Genomic DNA, 27,982 nt, shown 5'->3' on the forward strand with positions numbered 1-27,982 from the left:
TTGAGTCCTTGGCTCGGTGTGGTCACATGTTACATCACAGTGATCACACACACGCCAGTTGCATAACACTCAAAAAATCAAAAGTCTTTGCCAGTGTCCATATTCCCTCTTTCAAACGTGTTCCGAGGAAATTGAGGCATGTTTTGAGGCAGGTTGCCGTGAGTTCCAGACGGTGATTAACTTACATATGCAATGGTGCACGTTGTGTTGCATGTGACTCACAAGTATGATTTTTCCGACTTCACGAGTCCGCATGCGCAGAAACTTCAGCGTCAAGACTTGTGTGAAAGCCGGTTCATCCTTTATTTTTGTCAAGCCTCCCCCGGCAAATTGTGAAAATTCAACCCTCTAACATCGTTGTCAAGATGCATTGATCATTCTTTTCGGATACCACCGACAGTGTGTGTGTGGTTCTTCAAAAAGCCGAACATCCTTCGGACACCTAATCTTCAACACTGGGGAAAACATGCAGAGGGGGCTTTTCGTGAGCCTCCCCTCGAAACTTGACAAGAGCAATTATATAATAAATTGTACACAACTCAAAACTAAGCAAAACAAGAGTTTGGAGACATGATGTCTCGATGAAATATTTTGATTATGCAAATGTATTCCACATGCACAATTTCTTCTTTGTCATGTGCACCTTTCCTTTAACTGACATAGACAGGTCACAATGGTGACAGTACAATCATCTACCACGTTTATGAAGTATGGCACCTTTGCATTAATTATGCAATTAAGAAATTATCTGCATAATTGATCTCTGTTAATGTTCCAATATCTCATTTTTTTTCATGGAGATAAAAAGTCGCTACGAGGCCCAAACACACACCATGAGCTATCTACCACTCAAAAATCACAATCATAACATGTCCAGAGCACGAGATGTGAACTACAAGAAGTTCTGCTGTAGTACCTTAGATGGTCGTCAGGGGTCCCATGATCAAACTTGACCTTCCCCACTTGAAAATCCGTCCACAGCCTCTCGAATTACACCGTCCATACACAGACAGACAGCTAGACAGACAGACACACGGCACCGAAGTATAATTCGAAGGCATTTGCTACCCCCCTAGTCAGTCTTTACGAAATAAAGTTTCTGTTTATGCAAATTAGACTCGATTCGCCAATCACCAAGCGAGACTCCGACTGGGTGTGTGGTCGTGGTGACGTCACTTCCGGGTTGTAGGTTAGGGAGGAGGAAGATCGAATGTGGGTCTGTCATGTCTGTCATGTTTGATTTGAAGATGGTTCGGCTCGCTGCTGCTGACCGCCGCTAGCCGCTCAAGCGGGACATGTCAAGCCAACAGGTAAGCGGTGTTTGCTTTCACAGGAGACCTAATCCCGCGGCGGATCGTGTTCTCGCCATTTAGACGGGCGGCCGGGAATGATCCACACGCCCTGGCTTTGTTCGCTCCTTTTGTCCGTCCCGTTATTTTGTTGTGTTCGGTTGTGGCGGAGTTGAGTTGTCAGTGTTGAACTGTTTACCATGTCTTTCCGTCTGCAGGGATTCACTCTCTCCGGAAAACAGTTCGAAGGTAAGAAAACTTCCCCATTTTTAGCCCAGCCCGTATATATAGATTAGATGCATGCATGAGCTAGTGCGGTGGGGAGGGGGGTTCTGTGCCGGACGCTGTTCGGTTCTAAGTTTTCCTGTCTCGGCTGGTTACCCGCCTTGATTCCCTGGTCCTGTCGAGGAAGTGGGTTGCAAACCAGCCCCCTTTTGTTTCAGACCGAAGCTGGAATCATGTTGTTTGTGTTTTAAAGTGCTGTTCTAAACTGTGTGGGCGGGGCTAGCTTGAGGCGTCATGTTACTCAGGGCCACTCCGGGCTAATCAGCTGATATTTCAGGTCAATTGAAATCCACCGCAGTCAACAACTTCCTGATTTTTCATGACGATAATTTGGGTCTTTTACATGACATCAATCATTATGTGGTTATATATAACTGGTCATATTAACATATACGCACTGTAGTACTAGTATAAGGTATAGAATAGATGAAAATATTTTGTAACTAATCTATGATACAGGGAAACATTCAAAATGTTATGAATGTATGAATACTACTATAGAATGCATAACCATTACTCTATAGAAACATGTTTGTGTTTGAATGTAGGTTTGTAGAAGACCTTGGTAATACCTTAATATAACCTAAGTTCTTAATTTATATAATTCTTAAGAACCTCTTTATTTCCATATCATCAATCTAAGAAGGTTTCTCACTTTCTGTCAAGACAAGTGTTGTGATGTCTGTGATTCTTCTGAAGTAAGGTAACTCCATGTTTACTAATCAGTGACTATGACTCTGAATGGCAGTATTGTTGGACCCACAGTCCAAACATCTGGACAGATGTCATCTAAATGTAAACAAACCTTCAGTTATAATTGACTGATAACATCAGACTGTGCCCTTATAATTAGCTGATGTGATGTGAGATGACTTGGGGTGAAGGGAGGGGATGTGCTGTTATCTGTAGAACTGTGTGGGTTGGGCCACGCCAATTTAATCGGTTTGTTCTCAGATTTCAATTTGAAAGCATTTGTAATGTTAGTGATAATTAACTGAATCAACATGAAAAGACAGGAAAGTCTGTATTTAATTGGTGCAAATAGTTTCAGGAGGTGAATCATTTCGTTAGAGTCAATTGCAACTTTTCTTAATTTTACTTAGCTATGTCAGACTCAAGAAATCACAGACCTTTATTAGCATGGATGCAGCAGATTCTGTATCTGTATTGGAATATCAAGCTGTAGAACATGTATCATATTCATAACGTTTGTCAAACTTGAATTAAACCTGAGACACATCTACATCTAAGTTAACTCCGAGTACTTTTTAAACCACCAAACATACATTTGGAATTGACATTGACTTTATTTAGATCCACAATTAGCTTGACATTTTATGATTGTATTAGTTGAGGATTCTACAATAATTCTACTGAGTAAAAACAATTGCACAGGACACAATGAAAATGAGACAATTACAAATGAAAACAATCACAATGAAAACAATTACTACATATAGTAGTTACTGTAATGACTTAAAGCATCTTGCTGTGACTGTTTCTTCTCCTTCTATCCTAGCACTGGTGTGTAAGGGTCTTAAACTGGTTGATCTGTCCTCATGTGTCTTAAGTCCCTCCAGACGTCTTCCCAGCGGGGGTTACTGCTGCAGATCTTTGGGAAGTCTCCTTGGATTTACTGAGTCTTAAGGGCCCAGGAGGAAGAAACTTAAGATGGGGATACATGAATCTATGTTTATAATTATATTCATTATACTTTTCTGAAGACTTTCAATGGAAAGTTTTACGTTTGGATATTTTGTCGAAGAATGATGGTTTGATTTTGAGTGATGTTGACTCTGAAACAACTGATGCAAGACTCTGTTGTTCTATATGAAGAAGTTTAGACCTAACATATTGCTCATGTCCTTCAAGAGTTTGACTTAAACGTCCAAATTCCAGGCACAAAAGGACCTCATCAGAGTCAGACACACTGAGAGAACTACAGGGTACGGTTTATTTGCTGTGTGTCTCTCAATTTGACAGTCTTGTTATGTTTATTTTTAATCACAACAAGGGGATCTTTGTCCAACTGCTGAGTGAGATGGCAAGTTTGTACCAGAATGCCAGTGGAGACAAAACAGTTGGTTATAACTTTGTTTTCAAAGTTTGTTCTGCAATGGAGTCAGGAGAGTGTACATGATGTATGGATTTCCTCAAACACAGACCTCTGGCTTACTACTGGAATGGTTTACAGTCTTAAGAGGAGGCATAAGCTGCTTATGTCTTATCTTAAGGACTGTAACCCATTCCAGTAATATGCACTTCACTCATGGTTCACCTTCAGGAGTGTGTGCATGATGTATGCTGTCGGGGTGAAAGTTTGTTCCTCGGGTTTGTTTTATTTGAAGAAAAAAGGAAACATTTTGAGTTTATGTATCTAGCCTAGTAGGCTTAAACATTAGGAAAAACAATATACATTCAACATCTGTTTTTATCTTCGTCTCCTTTTTTTCTGCTCTCCCAATTGACTACCAAATTAGAGGGAATGTAGGTTAGGAATGATAACAGTTGATTAAACAAGGTCACAAATGACTAACTCAATAAATGGATAAGGTTACAAATACACATGTACAAATAAGTGCTTCTTTTTGTTGAAAAATGGGAGTTGCAGTTACTACAAGTTGATTTGCAATCAATCCGTTTATGCAAGAAGTTATTGTTAAGTACCAGTCTTTCCTTCTAATGTTGCGAGGTGTTATATCAGAGGTGTAGCCATGCATGTAAAAGGCTACAAATTGTAGCCATTGTGCGGGCGTGTGTACACCATGTAGAGAGGGACATGTGATCCTCACAGACCAGGCTGCACAGGTGTGCATTACAGGTGTGTTTACACCTGCTGGCGGACAGGTGGGCAGGTCTGGTACAGTCTCAAGTGTGCCGACTCAGGAAAGACGCCCTTCAGTGTGTTTACATAGCAAGTCGGCCCGTCCCTATTATTTGTAAGACTATTTAAGTAAGACTAAAGTGTGAAGCTTGTAGAAAACTTAAACATGGGAGGGGGGCACAAACCGCACAATAGTGTAACACTTTAACCGTTTTATCTCAGCTCACATTTGACAACAGGTTTTCCACAGTTACTAATTGAAATCAGTTTTCAAACTGGCATCCTTTCTGGACCCACGCATATACTACTGGCACCGTACAGGCAGAATTTAAACCATGGCACAGACACGCTCTTCTCATGACATGTATGTTCAGGTACTGCATGAACCACACAAACGCTGTGATATAGCACTGACACCATCACACTGTACACTGCTGGTCCACACAGGGGCTCCAGCCATACTCTCCAAGCAGAGGAGGGGTTCCGGCAGGTTTTTGACGTGTTTTTAGGCGTTTTTGTCGGGCTTTCTACTTCCTTCCTTCATTCCTTCATTTGCCAAAATTTTGCTGCGTACAATGGAAAATTTAAGACTTTTCCGAGAACCTTGACGGACAAGATTGGTGGATAACAATACAGAAATATTTTGATAAGACACGCCGGAACACCTGTCTGAAAATTGACCAATGACAAAAGGCCCTTTTTAATCTTAAAATTTAAGTCTATTCTGTCAATGGAAATTAGAATGACAGAAAACAATTGAGGCGCCTATAGCTATAGCCCTGCAACAATGGTACATTAGCCAGCTGGCCTGAATCTGTATCTGTGTGTTTTGCTCTTTGATGAGGGATAGGGAGAAATGGAGAGACAGGGGTACTGAGCGCCAGTGAGTGAGTGGGCGTGATGTCTGTGATGAAACACTGTTAGAAGGTGTCGTTCAATATGGTTCAAACATTCAGGATTGAAACAGACAGACAGACATCTGGTACTGTAAATGCAGAAATGTTCGCGGTGGTTTTATGTTCGCTGTTTTCACGGCGACCGTTTCACCGCGAACTTAAAACCACCACAAACATTTTTGTCCAATACTGTAGCAGTGTGTGACTACAGTGCTGCCGCAAATTTAAAACAAACGCGAACACTCGCTCCATTTTTGCCTTACCGCGAAATGAAAACCACGTGAACTTAATTAATGCATTTACAGTACTTTCCATATGTGGATATGGGGGTTCTTATACCGTTGCAGTCTAATAGAGGTACATAGTAGATGTTTGTGTTTGCCTGAAGTTTGAATGTTAGCAAAAGTGGAGTTGTTCTGAGATTTAGTAAAGCTCAGTCAGAGATCTAATGGAAGGTGAATATTAGGTAAAGGTAAAAAGGTGTGCCCATACAGCCATAGTTTTTTTGAGGGTTGTTGAAGTGGGTTGTTCACCACTGTGTCTAGGGCATGCTATACTTCCACTGCCTTTTACCTCCCCAACCGAAGTCAGGTACCCATTTTTACACTTGGGTGGAGTGAGAAAAGTCATGTAAAAAGTGCCTTTCCCAATTACAAGGCCACAACATCAGTGGCATGTCGGGATTCGAACCCAGGACCTCTGGGTTCATGGCCAAACACCCTAACAGTGTTATGCGAACATGATGCTGTACAGTATTTCCTGGGTGCACAGAATGTCTTTTGTCTCCCTGAATCTGACTGATCCGTGTAGATATCGCTCTGGTAACTCCAGACTCCCAGTCAAGGTCGGTGTGTGCGGCCAGTGGTGTATATTGTTCTAGCCGTGACTGTTGTATATTTTACAGAAAGGTTGATCTACAGTTTATACATGATGTCGGTATGATGAATGTGATTCTGGGTGGCTGGGGGCTGAACGGATATAACAAATCTGACCTCTGGTTTCCTCCTGAAAAGGACCTCATTGTTACCAGGGATGATATTCTTCTCTGACTTTAACTTTAAGGACACATCGAGTTGATATTTCAATGGGTTGTCAGATTTCAAAGTGTCAGAAAAGATTATTCTGAGGTCAGCTTGAAATGGAGTCTTGAATGGGAAGTTTGTACCTAAATTAAGTAAATGGTTCACACAGTTACAAGGAGGACCTGGTAGAGCTGTGTACCTAAACAAATTTTAGGTACAGGTACAGGTACAGGTACACAGGTTTAGGTACAGGTCCGGACCTGAACCTGTACCTAAACTACTTGTTCGGAAGATGCTAGATTTTCAATAAGGACAAAAGCATGTTTGAACTGGTAAAAACATAATATTTGATTGTGCTATAGGTATTATTTTTATGAAAACACAGATGAAAATTTGACTCCAGCCATGCAAATGAGTTTTCTGTGCTTTAGAGTGGCTTTAGAGCACTGCCATGGTAATTTCATAGTAATTTTATCTGTCAAAGTGGCCATCCCCTGAGTCAGGTCCAGTACATACAGCAGGGTCAGGTATTTTGGACCTGTACCTAATTGATTGTACCCGGTACTGTATCGGTACTGTGTACCGGTACACAGCTCTAGGACCTGGTGATGATGATAATACAGTACTGGGTTGTCAGATACAAGTTTCCGCCAGGCCTCCTGTTTTCATCTTGGCCTCTTGCCTGGACTAAATGTTTCCTTTAGAACATGCATGACTGAGTAACATCAAGTTAATAAATTGGTGTGGCCTACATTTGTTTATCATCATTACAGGACTGAAAGTTGAGTGTTTCATCAACTTTCAATCATGTCAGTGTGTCCTGCTAGGCTTCTTGGCCTTTACATGTTTGTCTTGTTTAAAACATGGAGGAGGCAGATCGGATTTGGAACAAGAACTGTTTGGTCACTCTATTGAACCTTTAAGCCCTCATTTTTTCTAGTCTTCTTCATTCTTTGCCTGTCTATTCTTGCTTTTTTCTTTCATCGTTCTAGACATTGAGCCAGAGACATTGAGCAACACACATGTACACTTGTGTCTTGTGGTTTCAGCCAGTGTTGCAGCGCCCCCTTGCAATTATGCTGAAAAGTGCAGTCGCAAAGTACATCACGATGAAAACCACTCTGAATACAAATTGATGTTCAGGAGGGTGGACCCATCAAAACTACAAAAGAAGCAACAAGTCTAAGCAGTTACAAATACTACAGTTGTCTGACTTCCACCTTTCATAAGATATCTATTTGTTGAATGGCTCTAGTAGAGTATTATCAGTATCAATACCTTTTCTTGCATTGTTCAATTCTCAGAAACAATTGCCTCCATTGAGTGAAAATTTGCCGAGAACTTAACATCAAGAACCTGATTTTGAATTCCCCTATGATGAGAGCCCCTCTGGGGGTGCTCAGGGTCACCCCCGTCTATTGTTGGTACGATCCAGATTTCAAAGGGCTTTTCTGTGGAAGAGCAGAGAGAAAAGCTGCAGGGACAATGGACACAATGGGGCGTGTGAATGGGAACTGGTGCTGCAGAAGCATCTTAAACACCCCTCCCAGGGCAATGGTTGGCTCCAAGGTCTGGAAACCTACATTGATGGTGGATTATTCCACTTAATGGACAGGGATGTACACTTGTCGTAATGTGTACTGTAAAGTCATATCCTCACAAGCTATTCAGTTCATTCGTATCTTTCTTTCTAACTTATTGAAAGTTGACTGTACTTTGGCATCTTTCTGAATATTAGATATATTTTGAACGTAACTTTTTGTTGTGTAAACTTCATAGCCACCCCTATTATGAAAGTGGTACTGCCTATATGGTCACATCCTTGAGGGTTGGCTTTGGGTGAGTCCATTGCACCAGTAGGGGTGTAAGCTCCCTGTAAGTTTATGAGGAGTTATTGGTCAGTAGACATGGAGTCCGATGTAGCGACCGAGCCCGAGGTCCGACAGATTGTAGCGACCGAACCGGAGGTCCGACAGATTGTAGCGGCAGTGTGGGTGGTTACCGGGGAAGGGGTGTGTCTCCCTGACAACGGTAACCTGGTTACTCCCTCCTCTTGTTCTGTATCAGACACATATGCACACGTATTCAACTTTTCCTCCCAGTCTTCTTCTCTAGTTACCTTTGCCAAGAAAGTTATGTTTCCAGGGCTGTGTATCTGTCTAATTGTGAACAGCAAAACTCGAGATTGCCTGGGTGGATTGTCGTCATATTTGGCAGGGGTTTTTCTAGAAAAATTGAACAAGAGGGAGCACACACAGGCGAGGGAGTATTTATGGAAGAATCAATCGCTGAGGGAAGGCTGTATGCTGGATATTAAGCTAAAATCTGAATTCGACAAGGGGGCGCAGCGCCCCTCTTTCCTGATTTAGATTAACCCCTGTTTGGTATGTGGGTAGGTCTTGGTGAGACCTCAAAATGATTAGACTTTGGTCCCCCTAGCAACTTTTTAAGATAGGTACTTCCAGTTTTAATGTCTTTTCAAATTTGTGTGTCAGAAAGTGGACTGTTCTATCCCAGCTCCTGTTCATTTAGATTGTCAAATTATTAACTTTTTCATCCCTCCAGATTTGGAAATTTAAAAGTTATTTGTTGTGTCTTCTGTAAAATTCAATATTCAGAGATGCTTTTTTTTAATGATATAGCTACAATCATTGTAACAAAACGATATACCTATATTAAGTTCAACTTTCCCCTCTCAGTCTTGTAGTAACGGCTGTCATGGATCACCCCCGAGTTGCTTGTTGGTACGGCCCATACCTTGTTGCCAGTCGGTGTGTAATCAAGCCTTGCTTCTGTCTGGAATTCAGTCGGAATTTGGGGAAACTGGAACGTCCTGCCTTGTCCCAACAAACATCCCACCAAACCAGCCAGAGTCAAGTGAGTCCGATTATACCCCGGTTTGTACGGGATTAGCTTCAGGCAGCGAGACGCACTTGAACTTCTGAGGGTGTCGTTGTGGAAATGCCCCGTCTCCATGGCGATGTGTGAGTGACAGATACATAGTCCAGGAGACAGGCAGGGAGGGAAGGGAGCTCCAACCTAAACATCAGCCTGTGGGCTGATAGTGAAGGCTGATGTAATTTTGTGGGAAACTCAGGTACTAGCTCGAGTCCTAAACTTAAGGTCCAAGAAAAGCTTAAGACGCCGTTGGGTTAAGACATGGCAGGTCGGGAGGAGTTTGTGGAGTTCTTGGAGCCGTGTCGGTTGCGGCGTCCAGGCCACGAGATCAGATGGGAAACTCTTCAGTTCTGTAACTGTAAGTTGGGATGTGAAGCGGGGACCTTGTAATGTATGTACTCGTAGTGTACTGTTTTGGACTGTAACTGTGATGAGGGGGTGGGGGGCTGCTACTGTAATAGTACTGTAGTTGTATGTGTGTGTGTGTGTGGAGGGGGGTTACTACACAGTATCAGTAAGTTACATGAATTTGTGATGGAGGGGGGGTCTACACTTTTGTTACTAAGCTGGGATGTGAAGGGGGGGCTAGTTCGTAGTGTACCGTTTTGGACTATAAATTGTGAGGGAACTGGGGGATAGCTACTGTTACTGTGATAGCTTACGGTGGGGCTACATTATATAATTGTGTTGGGGGGGTGCTATTCTGTAATTGCAAGTTACATGTCGTGGGGGTGTAGACCTACAAACTGTAGAACTTAGAAGACCTTACAAGTCTGTGTTGTGTTGTGTTGTGTTGAGAAGAACATGCCCTGTGTGATTAGTAAAACATGTGTTGGTAGTCAGGAAGTGTTGTAGACAGGCCTGTTTGAACACTAGATGTATTTTATATGTTGGAGGGGCAGTACTACTGTTTTGTAGCTGTAAGTTACATGTGATGGGGAGACCTAGGCCAACAGCTTGCTGTGTTCTGTTGAGAAGAACATGCCCTGAGTGATTAGTAGAACATGTGTTAGTAGTCAGGAAGTGTTGTAGACAGGCCTGTTTAGCACAAGTGGTGCTCATTAGTACATGTACCTGCTGCAGGCCTGGACTGGGAATCATTACTCTGTACATAAACTTGGTGTACATAAACTTGGTCAAGTTGGTGTACATTTTGCATACATTGTGTACTTGGTGAACATAACATATATATTTAGTATTACTTGGCATGGTGTACATATATTTGGTGTGCAGATCTATGTAGAAAAAAATGTATCATGTCATAAAACCCTGAAAGTTAAAAACTTGTCAAATAATGATGTCAGCAACAAATTGTACTACCATAAGTGTGGACATTTAAGTTTAAAATTTTTACTCACTGTATCATGTACTTCTGCCCAAGTCGTTACAACGTTTTTCATGTTAGTGTCAGTTTCTTTATTTGTTACAATTCGTTATGCCTGTAAACATGACACTTCAGATCCATAAGAAATATTTCTGTAAAACTAGAAGTTATAGTGTCTACTCCAGGTATGTTTAACAGAAGTGGTAGCTGTTAGTTTGACCTTCAGGACACCCCAGCCCAAGGTCAGATTGGTACCATATGTCCGACCCTAATATGGTATGACACCGTTACTAACTACTGTAAATCTCATCTCATGCAACTGATATGTTCTAACTTCGAAGTTCAATTATTTCTTTAGGTCACACAAGTTTTATTTCCTTGTTCTTGAACTTTAAATGTTAGAACTTTAGATAGATAATGTTGAACTACATAACTCTAGTAACGACATGAAAACAGTTTTCCTACCCTCTGTTTTGAAATGTTCTCTTGCTTGAAAATTACCTTTGCCAGAATGACAGAAGGTAATGTTTTTGGTTGGGTAGGTGTGTGTTTTGGTGTCTGTAAACATACTTAGGCCACAGCAAGTAATTTTTATGGATGACATCAGCGCGCTCATTAATTTTCGCCTTATTTTGAAATGCAAAACAAGAAATTTCATTGCCCTCCGACGGTTGTCAACATTCCAAAAATTGGCAAATATATCGTAAACGTTGACAGTCTGAGGTGTTTCCTTGCATATGAATACCCAGTTTTGAAAAATATGAAAATATAGGAATCTTGTTTTTTTGGCCCGGCTTGTTTTTTTCCGCCCTATCTCATTAATTTATGAGTCTGCGGAGGATGTCATCCATAAAATTTACTTGCTGTGGCCTGTGGCCTTACTATTAAAACTCAAGAATGCCTTGGTGGATTGTGTTGATATTTGGTACTACTGTAGTATTTTATTAGTTCTATGTATTGGTGAGACTTCAAAATGATTAGATCCCCCCCTCCAGCGGCTTCTTATGTTTGCTTTTTAAAATGTCCAAAAACCAAGAAATTTAATTGTTTTTGCCTTATTGAACTGCTCGTTGAACATGATGCATGACGAAGCACCATTGCCTGTGACTTCCCAGTCAAGTCATGTTACACTTACACTACAGCAGCTTGTTTTGTGCCAAGTGGAAACACAGGTCAGAGTGATATATGCCAGCTTCTGGATGTGCCCGGGGGAGTATAAACATCGGTCACTTAAAGTAAAGGTAAAGCAGTCATCCTCAATTGAGGTGAAGCATATTGCTGGCAGACAATGCGTTACAGCTTGCACCACAGAGACATATTTTGGGCACTTGAGTTATAGTAACTTGGAGAGACAGGAGAACATTGACAGCTGTTTAGGCTGTTATACATGACAATCATTGTATATATGGCCATGTTTCCTATTAACTTAAGTTGAATGTAAGTTGAATATGAAACAGCAGACGTTTATGTGTGTTCCCCCCCATACACAGCCCTGTGTGCAGCATTTGAAACAGCAGACGTTCATTTATGTCCCCCCATACACAGCCCTGTGTGCAGCGTTTGAAACTGCAGACGTTCATGTATGTCCCCCCCCCATACACAGCCCTGTGTGCAGCGTTTGAAATAGCAGATGTCCATGTATGTTTCCCCCATACACAGCCGTGTGCAGCGTTTGAAACATCAGATGTTCATGTATGTTCCCCCCCATACACAGCCCTGTGTGCAGCATTTGAAACATCAGATGTTCATGTATGTCCCCCCCCCCATACACAGCCCTTTGTGCAGCGTTTGAACCAGCAGACGTTCATGTATGTTCCCCCCATACATAGCCCTGTGTGCAGCGTTTGAAACAGCAGACGTTCATGTATGTTCCCCCCATACACAGCCCTGTGTGCAGCGATTGAAACAGCAGATGTTTATGTGTGTTCCCCCCCCCATACACAGCCCTGTGTGCAGCGATTGAAACAGCAGATGTTTATGTGTGTTCCCCCCCCCCCATACACAGCCCTGTGTGCAGCGTTTGAAACAGCAGACGTTCAGAAGCGAGGCTCCATAGATGTGCAAATCGTGCCAAAACTCGTCCAAGACGTCCTAGGTTCCAGTCTAGCGCCGAGTGAGAAGGACGCCATCAGACTCCGAGCAGAGAGCAAGGCAAAAAAAGGTGGATTTTCCTGTATTCCTCTAAATTTCTTTATTTTACTTCCAGATATAGGACCTTTGCTAGTGATAGGTATGTGTTTTCTCCTTTGACAAGAAGGTAATGTTTTCGCGTGCGTGTGTGTGTGTGAGTGTGTGTGTGTGTGTGTTTATGTGAGACTCAGTGTGTGCGTGTACTATGTGTGTGAGTGTGTGTGCGTGAACGTCTATATTTTGCTGATTTTGTTGAAGTCATCTCGAAACACTGAATGTTGTGTTTACTTTGTTGTTTGTTTATATTTACCTGTAGCTGATTTTGTGGAAGTCGTGTCGGAGACACTGATGTTGTGTTTGCTTTTTTATGTTTATATTTACCTGTAGGTGTTCTATACTTTGCTGATTTTGTGGAAGTCATTTCGAAACACTGATGTTGTGTTTACTTTGTTGTTTGTTTGTTTATATTTACCTGTAGGTGTTCTATACTTTGCTGATTTTGTGGAAGTCATGTCGGAGACCCTGCAGACGACGACCCAGTGGGGTAAGCTGACCACCACCCTGAGCGGGTATGTCGGCATCGACACGCTTCAGGAGCAGATGAGAAAAAAGGCGCTGAAACGAGGCTTCGAGTTCCACACCATGGTTGTAGGTACGTTGGCTTTTCTCTGCTTTTCGAGCATTTTTAATATAAGAGTATGGAATTAACCCTCACTGCATTAACTGTCTCTGTATATTATGTAAATGTTTTAATTTTGGGACCACGTCTGTAAGCAGCACTACCTATAGTAGCAGTGCAATGTGAACCAATCAGGATTGCCCTGAGGAAGGTGACAGACGGTCATCAAAATATTGGTGTGAATAAAACGTCTTAGTTGGACAACATCAAGACATGGACTGGCCTGAGCGCTACACAACTGATCAGAGAGGCCGAGGACAGAACAGGATGGGCACGGATCACTGCGGCTGGCTGTCATGACGCCCCTACGACCACTGAGGTCATGGGTCATGAGTGAGTGAGTGAGTGAGTTGTGTGCAAAGAGCCCTTCAAGTTCAGCTCATCATCATCTTCAATACTGCTCAGCCCGCCTTTCGGCGGATTATTAGCAGCTAATACCAACCTTCCTTATCCTCAGTCTGATTTTACCTAATTTTTACTTCAGATCTCCACGTTGTAAAGTTTCTGAAGATGACAGGTTCAGTGGAAATATTTTGACTATCACAAGCTGCAAAATTCCATTGGAATGACATTTAAGTAAGCCAGTTTGCACAACCATGTTAGATGTCATTCTTATTGGCTTTTTACCTTCTTGTACTGTCTTAGGAATCCAGGCCCCAGGGGGATTCTTAAGAAGTTTCTACCTGGACAAATTGATGGATGTTTGGCACAACCAATTTGACTTTATTCTTATAGCCTGCGTTCCCTCTTGTACAGTCTTAGGAATGCAGGGCCCTAGGGGATCCTTAGAAGTTTCTACACTGTACACATTACATACCTTAAACAAATTGACGGATAGTTGGCGAAATCCTGTTCGACATTTTCTTATTGGCTCACATGTTATTCAAATCTTCTTGTACTAAGTCGTACCGTCTAAGAAAGCCAGCCCCCTGGGGGATCCTTAAGTTCCTTCGTGTTCAATATCGTGCCGGCAGAAATAACTGATGACTAAGAGTAAGAACTCTTACAGCTTGTGTCTGAGCAGGACTACATTGACCTACTCCCTACTGCCGGACCCCATAACCATAACAATATGGTTCCAAATGGCTACCTTAGCAGACTTAAGGTTAATGTTAGCTTGTAAATCGTATGTCTGAGTTGGACCACATCCTCGCTTAACCCCCTTGCTGCTGCGTAACCCCATATTAAACCAATGTAAATCTGGTGTCAAACGGCTTCCTTAGCAGGCAGAAAGTTAATGTAGCCTGTAACATCTGAGTTAAACCAAATCCTTGCTTAACCCACTTTCTACTGCCTAACCCCATAACCAATGTAAATTTAGTGCCAAACAGCAGCCCTAGCAGGCTTAAGGTTAATGTAGCTTGTAAATCGTATGTCTGAGTTGGACCGCATCCTCACTTAACCCCCTGCCTGCTCCCTAACACCATAACCAATGTAAATCTGGTGCCAAAACGGCTTCCTTAACAGGCAGAAAGTTAATGTAGCCTGTAAATCATACATCTGAGTTAAACCAAATCCTTGCTTAACCCTCTTTCTACTGGCTAACCCCATAACCAATGTAAATCTGTTGCCAAACAGCTAACTTAGCAGGCTGAAGGTTAATGTAGCTTGTCAATCGTATATCTGAGTTGAACCAAATCCTTGCTTAACCCCCTCCCTGCTGCCTTACCCCATAACCTATGTAAATTTGGTGTCAAACGGCTTCCTCAACAGGCAGAAAGTTAATGTGGCCTGTAAATCATACATCTGAGTTAAACCAAATTCTTGCTTAACCCTTTTTCTACTGCCTTACCCCGTAACCAATTCAATATGGTGGCAAATGGCTACCTTAGCCAGCTGAAGGTTAATGTAGCTTGTCAATCGTATATCTGAGTTGGACTGCATCATTATTTAACCTTTTCCTGCTGCCTAACCCCATAACCAGTTCAATATGGTGGTAAATGGCTACCTTAGCCAGCTGAAGGTTAATGTACCTTGTAAATCGTATGTCTGAGTTGGACCACATCCTCGCTTAACCTCCTCCCTGCTGCCTAACCCCATAACCAATGTAAATCTGGTGCCAAACGGCTACCTTAGCAGGCTGAAAGTTAATGTAGCCTGTAAATCATACATCTGAGTTAAACCAAATCCTTGCTTAACCCTTTTTCTTACTGCGTAACCCCATAATTATAACCAATGTAAAGTTGGTGCCAAACTTAGCAGACTGACAGTTATTTCACTGCACAAACAGTTTAACGGTCCTGGTTTCAGCTGCCAATTCAAACTCCTTTTCCCTCTATAATGCACTTAGGACGTCTGGCGGATCAATTATCTTCTAGACTGCACAAAGTGTGTCTGACTGCTCTAGATATAAATGATATTAGAGGCTCAGATGAAAAAGACAGTCTACTTTTAGGCCTATATATAGTAAAGTTATGCAGCTCCTTATAAGGGCTGTATCCTGTTGGTATCTGATTAGAGGTAGAACCTCTGATTTCATGCGGATTGCTTGATGATTTAAGGACTGATCTTTGTCAATTGTTTTGGAATATCATAAGTGTGTTGAATGTCTTAATATGTAGTTATTGAATTGTGTAAATAAGGACGTTTGGAAGAAGGAATAACTTTAAGAAGAATTTGAAGATTAAAAGTGACCACTGGTGATGTTTTGAGTGAAAACTGAACTGCAATAGCCAACACAAAAAATTGGACTTTCGACAGATCAACCCCAGTCTTTGTCAAGGAATCAGAAATCCACTGCTTCTGTGATGTTACATTATGCAGGTAGAACATGACACTCGGTGAGCAGTGGGTCATAAGATACAGAAAGTCTATGGCGCCCACCCTTTCTGTTGAGGGATCATGGTTCTGAAGCCCTGATGTAGATGGCTTATTTCATTTATCATCCCCTCACTGGTGCTATTGTTTGTTTCATCATCATCATGCTTCCTTCTCAATTTTTGTTGTTTGCTTGATCAGGTGGCAGTGGTCTGGGGAAGTCCACGCTGGTGAACACCCTGTTTAAGGCTCAGATCAGCAGACGGAGCTGCACCAACGAATCAGAGGGCACCATCCCCAAAACTGTGCAGATCAAGTCAGTTTCACACGGTACGTAAGGGCCACAACTGGGCACACATGTAGTAGTGAGGTCAGAGGGCACCATCCCCAAAACTGTGCAGATCAAGTCAGTTTCACACGGTACGTAAGGGCCACAACTGGGCACACATGTAGTAGTGAGGTCAGAGGGCACCATCCCCAAAACTGTGCAGATCAAGTCAGTATCACATGGTATGTAGAAGTGGGCACACATTTAGTAGTGAGGTCAGAGGGCACCATCCCCAAAACTGTGCAGATTAAGTCAGTATCACACGGTACGTAAAGGGCTGCAACTGGGCACACATGTAGTAGTGAGGTCAGAGGGCACCATCCCCAAAACTGTGCAGATCAAGTCTGTATCACACGGTACGTAAGTCGTAAGGGCCTCAACCGGGCACACATGTAGTAGTGAGGTCAGAGGGCACCATTCCAAAACTGTGCAGATTAAGTCAGTATCACATGGTATGTAGAAGTGGGCACACATTTAGTAGTGAGGTCAGAGGGCACCGTCCCCAAAACTGTGCAGATCAAGTCAGTATCACACGGTATGTAAAGGGCTGCAACTGGGCACACATCAGTACTAGTAGTAGTGAGGTCAGAGGGCACCATCCCCAAAACTGTGCAGACCAAGTCTCTTGGTTCATAGCAACAATAGGCCTCAACTTATTACTGGGCAGACATAATAAAACTTGTATTAAGGGAACTTGGAGTCTTTCATGAATGTCTTGGTGATGAAAGTCATAGGATTGTTTCTTAGGCTTCTTTGAACTTTTGTTGTTATGAGACTTCATACTTTTCATGGTATCTTAACATAGATAATATCACAGGGCTCTTTTTTTTTCAATTCATAATTGCGTTATTCTGCCCACAGTTATTGAGGAGAAAGGTGTGCGGTTAAAGCTGACAGTGACAGACACCCCGGGCTTCGGGGATCAGATCAACAATGAAAACTGGTGAGTCGCAGTTCCTCAGCTTACCTCTGAAACAAACAGAAATCCCTGCCCAACAGCTTTGTGCACTGTCAAGTTTGCTGTAAAAAAATAACTCATAGCCACAATATGTTGCATGTTGCTAACAGTCTAAACTTTGTATTCAACGCACAGAAGTACAAGTTTTCAGTCAGGATAAAACACCTAGTAGACTATGTCAGACATATCTTCGGAGCAATTCAATTAGCTGGTTTTCAGTTGAGCTGTATATCTTGGTACACAAAGTTTCAGAGTCAGATACAAGTTTTCCTCACAACCCTCTGTTTTCATGATGTCCTTTTGGTGAAGTTTTACATAGAAACGTCTGATAACCAATTGTTGTGGCTTTACTCGTTGTTCCTGCCCTCGCTGACTCTTGTCCAATATTACAGCTGGCTCCCGATCCTGGAGTTTATCAACGACCAGTACGAAAAGTACCTGAGCGAAGAAGTGAACGTGAGCCGCAAGAAGCACATCCCCGACACACGGGTTCACGTGTGCCTGTACTTCATCTCACCAACAGGACATTCGTAAGTACTCACACACACACTCATTCACACACTCATTCACACACAAACACACACTGAGAAGACGAAACAAAATCTGAGGAAACCATATACATGTCTATAAGGCCACACCAATTTAGTTTCTTGGTTAACGGATTTTTATTTGTAATTTTAGCACACACAAAATTATGAACACAGAAGGCTGGGGTGAAAACTTGCACCTGACCCTGTTCACTCCCTGATACTGTGTGCACCAAAGTAAAAACATTCCTCTGAGATTCTGTTTTCATGTTGTTTTTCCAATCAAGCATTTTTTTGTAATTTTTGGTTTTATTCCATTAACCAAGAAGATAAATTGGTGTGGCCTAATCAAAACAAAATAGATAAACTAGAGACTTTTTTATAAGGTTACATTATTTTGCAGGAAAATACATATTTACCTTCACATGGTCTTGCCTAACAAACTACAGTAACATTACTGCTCTATTTATTCTTACTCAAACACATTTTATGTATTATGGTGACCAGCCCCTCCAGCTCTGTCTTGTCACTTACTGCATACTGTAAGAAGATGACAAAACAGAGCAAAAATAATGTTTCTCTGCCATGAACGTAAACCTAAGAAACAAATCCCTGTTTGTTGCTCAGCTGCCGTCCGCTGGACCTGGAGTTCATGAAGAGACTGGACAAGGTGGTGAACATCGTGCCCATCATCGCCAAGGCAGACACACTGACGCTGGAGGAGAGATACGCCTTCAAGAAAAGGGTAAGAAGTCTTCTAACTCGTCTTACAAACTCTGGAGATGCGCCTTCAAGGAAAGGGTAAGGAGTCTTCTAACTCGTCTTACAAACTCTGGAGATACGCCTTCAAGAAAAGGGTAAGGAGTCTTCTAGCATGTCTTACAAACTGGAAATATGCCTTCAAGAAAAGGGTAAGGAGTCTTCTATCACGTCTTACAAACTCTGGAGATACGCCTTCAAGAAAAGGGTAAGGAGTCTTCTAGCATGTCTTACAAAGTCTAGAGATACGCTTTCAAGTAAAGGGTAAGGAGTCTTCTAGCATGTCTTAAAAACAAAACTATCATGGTTACCTGACTCTGGAGGAGTTGTAATATTTGTCGCAGGGTGGGTTGCGTAAAATGCCCTCATATTACGTTGCTGTATGTCAGCCAAACTAAATACATTATATTCGAAAGAAGATAAATAGTTTGTGCGTTCCTGTAGGTTCGTGAGGATCTGGAGATCCACGGGATCCAGTTTTACCCCATGAAGTCACCAGTTTGTTTGTTTGTTTGTTTGTTCCTTTAGGTTCGTGAGGATCTTGAGTTCCACGGGATCCAGTTTTACCCCATGAAGTCACTGGATGAGGACGAGGAAGAGACGGCCATCAATCAGGCACTAAGGGTAATTACATGTACATCAGGGTATGGGGTAAACAGACTTCAGGGTAATAATTGGTATGTATGATGTGGACATCTCCCAAAAATGCCATTTCATTGTTTTGCTATGGGGCACATCTTGGCTGGAATGCAAAAGATTTTGGACATTTCTGTCATCAGATTCGGAATTTTTAGAGGCTGTCAACAACAATGCATGACATTAAGGTAGCTAGCGCAATTCACCTTGTAATAACGTGCGAAATCTGACTCCCCCGTATTACGGGCCTAAGTTGGTCAATTAAAAAAATTGTGAAAAAAAAAGTATAATACTTACAAGCACCAGATTTTGTGTGTATTACCATCAATATCTTATCTCTATGTGTACGGAATTTCTTATAAATACAAGTTACTGGTGTTGAGGTAGAGCGTGATTAACGAGCAGACACACCCGCCCCGCTAGCGGCGTCCGCCGCGGGCCCGATTTCAGCGAAGGGCGGAATCGAACTCCGCACTTTGACCGAATTTCCACCGGGTCAAACGAATATTATGGTCTGTATAAACGTCACGAACACGTTCTAGAGGATTTTAGGAACAGTTTGGCGGGTGCCGCAAATTTCTATGTGCAAGGTAAGTCAATTTATGACGATTTTGAAAACTTTGATCACGTTTTTCGCCCCTATAGATGTAAATGATCAATTTGCGGCACCGGAAATACGATAAAGCATGTTCTTAGCTTTAATTTGACACCAGATTTACTGCATATAGTTTGGGATAAATGCGGTGGGAATTGTGTTTTCCGCGCGGTGCCATGGCGCGAAGCTGCGGTGCTGCGCGGGACGCGGCGAGTTGGAGGGGGCGGGGCGAACATTGATTATAATGTGGCTTCTTACACGTTTCTCGTCTTGGGAATACGTAAACTGCGCACATACTATGAAGGTAGATGGGATTAAGTTTTCAGTATCAAGGAGTTTTGCTGATGAATCGATGAGTTCAGCCTGAGGTGTCTGATATCAATTTATTTTGCATGTACAGTATTAATTAAAGATATATACTTGTCAATATCTCTTGTAAAGTAGTTAAGTCCCATACAAGATTTTGTTAATCTTATCCTGGTGGCTTGTCGCCTTGCACTAATTGATTGTCCTTATATGCTTAGGTGTGTCCTGAGGGTCAGCCCTGATTTTCCTGTCCTGAGTGGGAGAAACCGAGTTGACTACTGTCCAAGAATCATTATGAGAATATGTGAATTTCAAAAGAGATTTGTCTAATTTAAGGCAATCTGTGATTGTCTCCTAGCTTTTGAATTCAATTTACAGAGGTCTGATTAAGTGATTAAGTTTAGCAAGAGTAATCCTTGCCAAGAAGTATTCTAAGAATATGTGAATTAAAAAGATTCTCTTCTGGCTTTTGAATTTGATGTACAGAGCTATGATATAGAGTAATCAGTAATCAGAGTAGAGAATTATTCTGAGAGCACGCTTTTGTATCAGCTCTAATCAATTGATGAGACTCTTGGCATGTTAAACCTACATTCCATGCTTAGGATTGTTTTGGAAAAGGCAAGAGTTACATTTTCTATGATTGCATTAAAATGTAATAAATGTACATACATGGAAGCGTCATTCATTGTCCAATTAATTTGACTAATTAGTATGCGGACGATTATGACAAGCAGTCATTGAATAAGAATACTTGAGATTTTTGGTATTATTTTTTCTATTTTGATGAAAGCAGAAGAGAATACATTGTATGCTAGGTGAAAGAAGCCTTAATAATGTGCTTTATTTTACTAATTAATATGCAAATATGCTAATTATTGATTACTTAAGAATTCCAGAGATTATTCATTAGCTAGAAATATTGTGACAGCTAACAGTCCCACTTTCATTTTGAAAAGAAATGAGAGCAGACAAAAATTGTGTAGGCTGAGAGGTAGAAACAGTCATGGTCATGCACTTTGTTGTCCTCATTTGTATGCAAATATGCTAATTAATTAAGAATGTCAGAGATTATCTATTTGGTCTACATATTGTGACAACTACCTGTGTCACTATTAGTTTGCATAGAAATGAGATCAAAGAGAAATGCATAGGCCAATATGTAGAAATGGCCTGTGTTATACATGTCTTCCTAATTAATATGCAAATATGCTAATTAGTCATTAATCAACAATACCAGAGCTTATAGAGATTATCTTATTGCTAGGCATGTGACAAGTACCAGTTGTTATATTAGTTGTTATATACAATGTGGTAGTAGAGAAACCTGCAGAAGAAGAGCAAATATGCCTAATTAGTATGCAGATATGCTAATCAAAAATAAGATAATAAGTTGTAATGGCTAATTTGCTTGACATCTTGTGGCAGCTGACACTTGCATAAGCAAATTGTGCCAAGAATTTCTGTTGTGAAGCATCAAAACTTGACTACCCCAAATGCATGATACTATTGTACACAATGCCTTTATTACAGTGAAGATACTCCCTGCGGTGCCATATCAGACCCATGGGACTAATGATTAAGTTTTCACCAAAAATGTCAAAATTTATTCTTTCAAAATTCAATATCTCAACTCGGGTTCATCGGATTTGAAATCTGAAAACGGCGTTTTGTTCGGGACACTGAGATCTTTAATCTAAGCTCAAGTACAGTGTGGTATTGAATAATTTAAAAAATCCTCTGTTCTAGCTACATTAAGGTCTTTGATTGATATTAAATCTGCGTAATTATATTTTACATTTGTTATATTGTTTATCTGTTTGTTTGTTGTGTTCCACAAGAGAAGATGCCGTTTGCGATCGTTTTGTTTTTTTGTTTGTTGTGTTCCGCAGGAGAAGATGCCGTTTGCGATCGTGTTGTTTATTTGTTTGTTTGTTGTGTTCCGCAGGAGAAGATGCCATTTGCGATTGTGTTCTTTATTTGTTTGTTGTGTTCCGCAGGAGAAGATGCCGTTTGCGATTGTGTTCTTTATTTGTTTGTTGTGTTCCGCAGGAGAAGATGCCGTTTGCGATTGTGTTGTTTATTTGTTTGTTGTGTTCCGCAGGAGAAGATGCCGTTTGCGATTGTGTTCTTTATTTGTTTGTTGTGTTCCGCAGGAGAAGATGCCGTTTGCGATTGTGTTGTTTATTTGTTTGTTGTGTTCCGCAGGAGAAGATGCCGTTTGCGATTGTTGGCAGTGACCGCGAGTACCAGGTTAATGGCAAGTCTGTCCTCGGCCGCAAGACCAAGTGGGGCCTGATCGAAGGTGGGGCTTCTGACGTCTGCAAAACCTGCAAATCTTTGTCTAGCCTCTACCAGGCTCCAGAGGTGGCTGGAAAGAGCAGAAATTGCCCAGATAGACAGATAACATGTCACAGGTCTATCATTCTGGAGTACAGTTAGCCATCTCACTCTTTCGCCAGCTAACTCCTCTGGCATGTTCTGTCTATTTGGCCAATTTCTACTTTTCCAGCCACCTCTGGAGCCTGGTAGAGGCTAATCGTTATCTAGATTTTACAATTTTAGCAAAATGATTTTGAATGTTTACTTTGAAAAAAGGAGTAAAATATAGACAGTGAAAAAAAGAAACAACAAAGATATTTCCTTCCAGTGTTTGTTACGAGAATTTTGGTTGGCCCGTTGTAAATTGTTTGTTCATATTGTTGTTTTCCTTTCCAGTTGAGAACAAGAACCACTGTGAGTTTGCCCTCCTGAGAGACATGCTCATCAGGTGAGGCTGAATTAGCTAATTAACGAAGTACATCAAATCACACTCCTTTCCAAATGTCCCCATGGTAATACATGTATCTCTCACAAAGGCATTAAGAATTCTGTAATACAGTTCTGTAGTTGTAAGTCATGTTATGTGTATATTTTAAAACTCATCAACAAAAGAACGTCAATCCGCACCATTCGATAGACTTGCCTTGCTCTTATGAGTGGCTGTTAACTACATGTATATGTATATGTAATCCTATATTTTTATGGATGGAATCCAAGAAGAGTGGACTCGATCTGTTACCTGTATAATCTAATGGATATCTTCTAAAACATCCACCTCAACGTCCCCAAACCCCCAACCTTGATGAACGTTGTTTTTCTCCCTTCCTCCCCAGAACTCACATGCAGGACCTGAAGGACGTGACTGACTCCATCCACTACGAGAATTTCCGCCGCGATCGGCTCGAGATGCACTCCGAGTTCGCCGGCCCGACACCGCCATATCACGAGATGGGAGAATCCAACCTCTGATCAGACAAACCTGTGGTCACTAGCACTGCAGAATGTTGCAGTCCCTCCTGTTGCTGTGCTAGCGTGGTGGGGAGAATCCCGACACTGATCAGCAGGAGTTGAAGACGGACTGGCTATACCGTGTAGCACCTCTATAATTGAGCATGATGCAGTATTTCTCTTAGCGTAGCATTAATAACAAGAGTTACAGTAATCCACTCTTTTCTATACTGTAGTTATAGATGAAATAATACACTCTAGAGCTATTATCCATACTCTATTAAAGGTTAATATATTATCATATTCACAGTTGGATTAATAACTTGTTGAGAAAGTGGTAATGAAGCGTAAGTTACAGGTATTCTATAAAATATGGGAAAACTTCTCTAAAATGCTCGTTCCTAAAGCTAAAAGAAGCCAGTTCCGCATATTTGTGCCAATAGTTTATGTAGACTTCTCGTCATTAAACGTCACCAAGTATTTATCAAATAGCTGAAACATTAACTGTTTCCTACATGTATGAATTCACTTTTTCACCCGCTAAATTAATAAACAAAAGCTTTGCACTTGTAGATAGAGAAATTGTTTGGGTCAGCACACCTTCTCATAAGTCACAGAGGTCAGAATCCATTTTCTTTAAAACATTGATGAGAAGCAGTTAATAAACATGGTATGGCCCAGCTGTGGTCTTTCCGGAAAACTCTAACCCCTGGGTCTTAGAGCAGTTTGAAACTGTGTCACTAAGTGGCATTGTTTTGGGGCTATTCCACTTTTGAAGCTGAAAAGGGAGTAAATACAATGTCGAATGGATGGAGTGTTGGAAAAGAAAGGCTTCACTGAGAGGATTTGAAGAATATAGTGTACCTTAAAGGTGGCAATTTGTACAAAATGGTAACAGGAAGAATAAAATAATGCTAACAAGTAAGATGAAAACCGAAGTGGACTGAGATGAGACAAAACAAGAAAGATGTGTGGAGAAGAAATGAAAGTGCAAGTGGAAATTTGAGATGAAGGTTTCGATGATTGCGCTCCTCCTCCATTTAGGGTTGTGAGATGGAAAATGCCTGACCAGCTTTTTCACCACAGTTGCTTCTGCTGCATCCTTTTGATTATCGGATGTTTCAGACATGCTCCATGCAGTACTGCAGGCGTCAGACAGGAGGGGCTCCTGTCCCACTGCAGTACTGCAGGTGTCAGACAGGAGGGGCTCCTGTCCCACTGCAGTACTGCAGGCTTCCTGAGGCTTCAGACAGGAGGGGCTCCTGTCCCACTGCAGTACTGCAGGCTTCAGACAGGAGGGGCTCCTGTCCCACTGCAGTACTGCAGGCTTCAGACAGGAGGGGCTCCTGTCCCACTGCAGTACTGTAGGCTTCAGACAGGAGGGGCTCCTGTCCCACTGCAGTACTGCAGGCTTCAGACAGGAGGGGCTCCTGTCCCACTGCAGTACTGCGATCTTATGCTGGTACCAGAAACAACAGTGGTACTTTTTCTGAACTCAAATCTGCTTCTGCCCAGATAAGTATCAGAACATGTACAACAAACTATTGTGACTTCTCTTTGCTTGTTCTCATGTGCCAAATAGATCCATGGTTAGGCCACACCAGTTTATTTACATGTACTTGGTTTGCATACATGTAATGTAGACATGAAACAAGGGCAAATAAGAAAACAGAGGGCTGTAGGGAGAACTTGACATTATCATAGTAAACTACAAACATATGTATAATATTTCACTTCTGAAAGTATACCAAGGTTCCACTGCACGAAATGGCCTCGGATCCTAGCGGATACGTACAGGGGTTCCTCCGGAAATATTCCAAAGCCCATGTGGATACTGACGGATACAGGCGGATCCAACCTAACTAACAGATCCAACTAAATCCGCAAGGGCTTTGGAATATTTCCGGAGGAATTCCTGTATGTATCCGCCGGGATCCGAGGCCATTTTGTGCATTGTTCGGTCTTTCCCCTCAAACTCTGTTTTCATGTTGATCTTCCAGTTTACCATTATTTTTTCTGCTTTAGAGAACCGACAAATAAATTTCTGGTGTGGCCTTTGGTTAAAAAAAAGGTTCTCACATTGAAAATGTAGCAGCTATTTTGTGATACTTCTCTGTGCCAATGTCTGTTGCAACATTTTGCATCGCTCTGTAACGTAGCAAAAAAACAAACATTGTCGGACAGCATTCCAATGTCTCAAGAAATTGTTACAATTGTATCAATACTGTCTAAAACTCTGAAATATACTTGTGATGACATTTTTGTCTGCAACTTTCTAGAAGTGGTATTTTGGGCCTGCTTTAAGCTTGCCTGACAGTGTATAAAAAACATGGTTACATGAAACATAACATATCCAACATGCATCGAATGACCCAAGCAGTTTTAAATCTTCCTCAATAACCAAATTATTACATGTTTATGACTATTAGCAGGGGTCGCGATAGAAGAGAACAGAATGAAGCTAACATGTAAAATTGCATAACAAAGATACTACAATACAGGAAACATGATGTGACTCCTCGCAGCTGTCTTCCTTAAAAGGAATCAAATAACTTGAGATACTTTTGCCAGCTTCTTGGAAATAACATTTAAAGAAATGTGTAGTCGCTCTGGCATTGAAAATAAAGCGTGTTCCCCTTGACCTTGAGCTTCCATGGCACTGTTCTATGAGTACACATGTTAGAACTGTTGGAGGCTAGGCTAGATCTATAGATATTATTAGCATGATATAATGTAAGTATATAAATGATACATGTACGATGTACTGTTTCCAGGTTTTTCTGTCAAGCACATACATGTACTGTAAATCTTGATACTTTTGCAATGGTTTTCTATGTTCAGTTTTCGCAATGACCTCTCCACATCCCAATTATACTATCTAATGGTCTACTGCGCAAAAGCATTGGTGGACCGCATCATCGACAGATGAAAGCGGCGATCATGATGATGTACTAAAGAATTAGTTTCAACATTGAACTGAAATTTTAAACACCACTATAACCTCTTTTTTCTTCCTAATGCAACAAAAAAAACAACACTAAAAGTCAAATGAACTTACAGTATGACAGACATCAACGCTTATTAGTATTTAGCAGCTATTGAAACAGTCACTGTTTTTGAACCGCACTTTGTAAAGCTTAAGTTTTGGTGCAAACTTGTGCAAATATGATGGAGAGGAGACTATAGTTTTACCTGCAGTAACAACATACCATGCAGTAAAGGAACAGATTTGTTTGTTAGATTTTTGAAACAGAAGATTGCTGTTTTCTGTATTGCCTTCATTGTAATTTTCGAAGTGATTTGAGAAAGATTCGAGTCTTTATAAGATGTAGTTCATTCGCTGCAGCAAAACAAGGCTTGCTTGTCCCCTTCCATTCTTCAATCTATCCCAGTGTGCACTGGGTGAGTCACATGACTTCTATGATGTTTACATTGTTACAGTTTTTCGCATGTGTAACAGAAAGGTTGTTACATGAAGTAAGTGAAGGTGGAATGTGGCAAAATTGTAGCTCATGCAAGGGAAAGCTAATGTCTGTAACTTTTGTACAGTGGAACAGCCAACACCTTAACCTACTATGATTAAAGTATGTGAAAAGTTGGTTGTGTTGTTTTTGTTTTGTTTTTCTTGTAGTGTGAAAATGTATTTGTTTGTGCTGCCACACTGGTTAGTTGAAGCTGGAATCAGAAATATGAATTGACAAGTGTGTAATTTGTTTATATCTTACTGTAATTACATAAACAAACTCAGGTTTAAAAAGTAACTCAGAGCCTTAAACATGCAGCATGGCAGACAATACTTAGGTCATTCACATGAGTGCAAACACTTGATTGGGCACGGGTCATTGAATCTTGATGATATATAGAATTTTAGCAGGCATATTACAATCAGCCCGCCTCATGTGGCCTCCCATACACATGCAGATTCTTTAAAAAGATATATATATACACTTAAGGGTGGGGTAGGGACATAAACACGAACTCTTAAGTTGAATTGTCGTTTTTCAAAACTTGTTGCTTTGAGTCTCCAGACTAGATTATCATACATTTTATTTTTTCCTATAACACACTGTCTAACATTCCAAATTTTATTTGGCCACCCCTCAATGTTTTGAATGGCATAGCCCAAAGAAAGTTAACAAGTGAAAGTTGAAGGTTTTCATATTAAAGCTACCGGTATGGCAGGTATGGATTTCAACCAACAACAAGAAATAGGATCAATAGATCCTGCGATAATGAAGTCATAATGCAATTTAGAAAATCTTTTTATTGACAGTGTGAAAACTGTGTTGTCATTCCCCTGCAGAACTACCATCTAGCGATTTTATTCAGTACTGCAGATGAATGTGCGCACCGCGGGTTTACCTTGTTCCGCAGTATACTTTCTACTCCCAAACATTCAGATATCACGTCATGTGGGTTCAAATGTCCTCTGCTGAAATATCACTCGTGCGAGCTGGGGTGCCTCCCAAATAAAACTTTGTAAAATAACAAGAAAATCA

The 27,982-nt window shown here is 41.3% G+C and overlaps 1 protein-coding gene and 1 long non-coding RNA gene across 5 annotated transcripts; both read left to right on the top strand.

Annotated features, from left to right (window-relative positions):
• The first annotated feature begins 1,167 nt into the window (after positions 1 to 1,167).
• LOC136440338 (neuronal-specific septin-3-like) lies at positions 1,168 to 27,081 on the top strand. 4 transcript variants are annotated; one of them, XM_066436316.1, is made up of 12 exons: positions 1,168 to 1,310; positions 1,508 to 1,538; positions 12,544 to 12,699; positions 13,147 to 13,320; positions 16,306 to 16,434; positions 17,294 to 17,375; positions 17,783 to 17,920; positions 18,545 to 18,662; positions 19,205 to 19,300; positions 22,422 to 22,518; positions 22,932 to 22,983; positions 23,369 to 27,081. In XM_066436316.1, the coding sequence occupies exons 1-12, from the start codon at positions 1,296 to 1,298 to the stop codon at positions 23,502 to 23,504; spliced, it is 1,224 nt and encodes a 407-aa protein (XP_066292413.1). In that variant the 5' UTR covers positions 1,168 to 1,295; the 3' UTR covers positions 23,505 to 27,081. The 4 variants fall into 4 exon arrangements, with proteins under 4 accessions (XP_066292413.1, XP_066292414.1, XP_066292409.1 ...); XM_066436317.1 differs by lacking the exon at positions 1,508 to 1,538 and having other exon boundaries at positions 1,171 to 1,310; XM_066436312.1 differs by lacking the exons at positions 1,168 to 1,310; positions 1,508 to 1,538 and adding an exon at positions 8,209 to 8,347.
• LOC136440339 (uncharacterized) lies at positions 19,703 to 21,562 on the top strand. Its single transcript, XR_010756657.1, has 2 exons — positions 19,703 to 19,902; positions 20,432 to 21,562. It is a non-coding gene; the product is annotated as an uncharacterized lncRNA (long non-coding RNA).
• Positions 27,082 to 27,982: the final 901 nt, after the last annotated feature.

This window comes from Branchiostoma lanceolatum, chromosome 8 (assembly GCF_035083965.1).
Source record: "Branchiostoma lanceolatum isolate klBraLanc5 chromosome 8, klBraLanc5.hap2, whole genome shotgun sequence".
NCBI classification, from domain to species: domain Eukaryota; kingdom Metazoa; phylum Chordata; class Leptocardii; order Amphioxiformes; family Branchiostomatidae; genus Branchiostoma; species Branchiostoma lanceolatum.

Bases quoted from the DNA above. Each gene is read 5' to 3' on its own strand.
- LOC136440338 (XM_066436312.1), top strand. From the start codon at position 8,224: ATGGAGTCCGATGTAGCGACCGAGCCCGAGGTCCGACAGATTGTAGCG. The intron at 17,376-17,782 runs GTGAGTCGCAGT...CCAATATTACAG, and splicing joins CAGATCAACAATGAAAACTG to CTGGCTCCCGATCCTGGAGT. The intron at 22,519-22,931 runs GTGGGGCTTCTG...TTTCCTTTCCAG, and splicing joins CAAGTGGGGCCTGATCGAAG to TTGAGAACAAGAACCACTGT.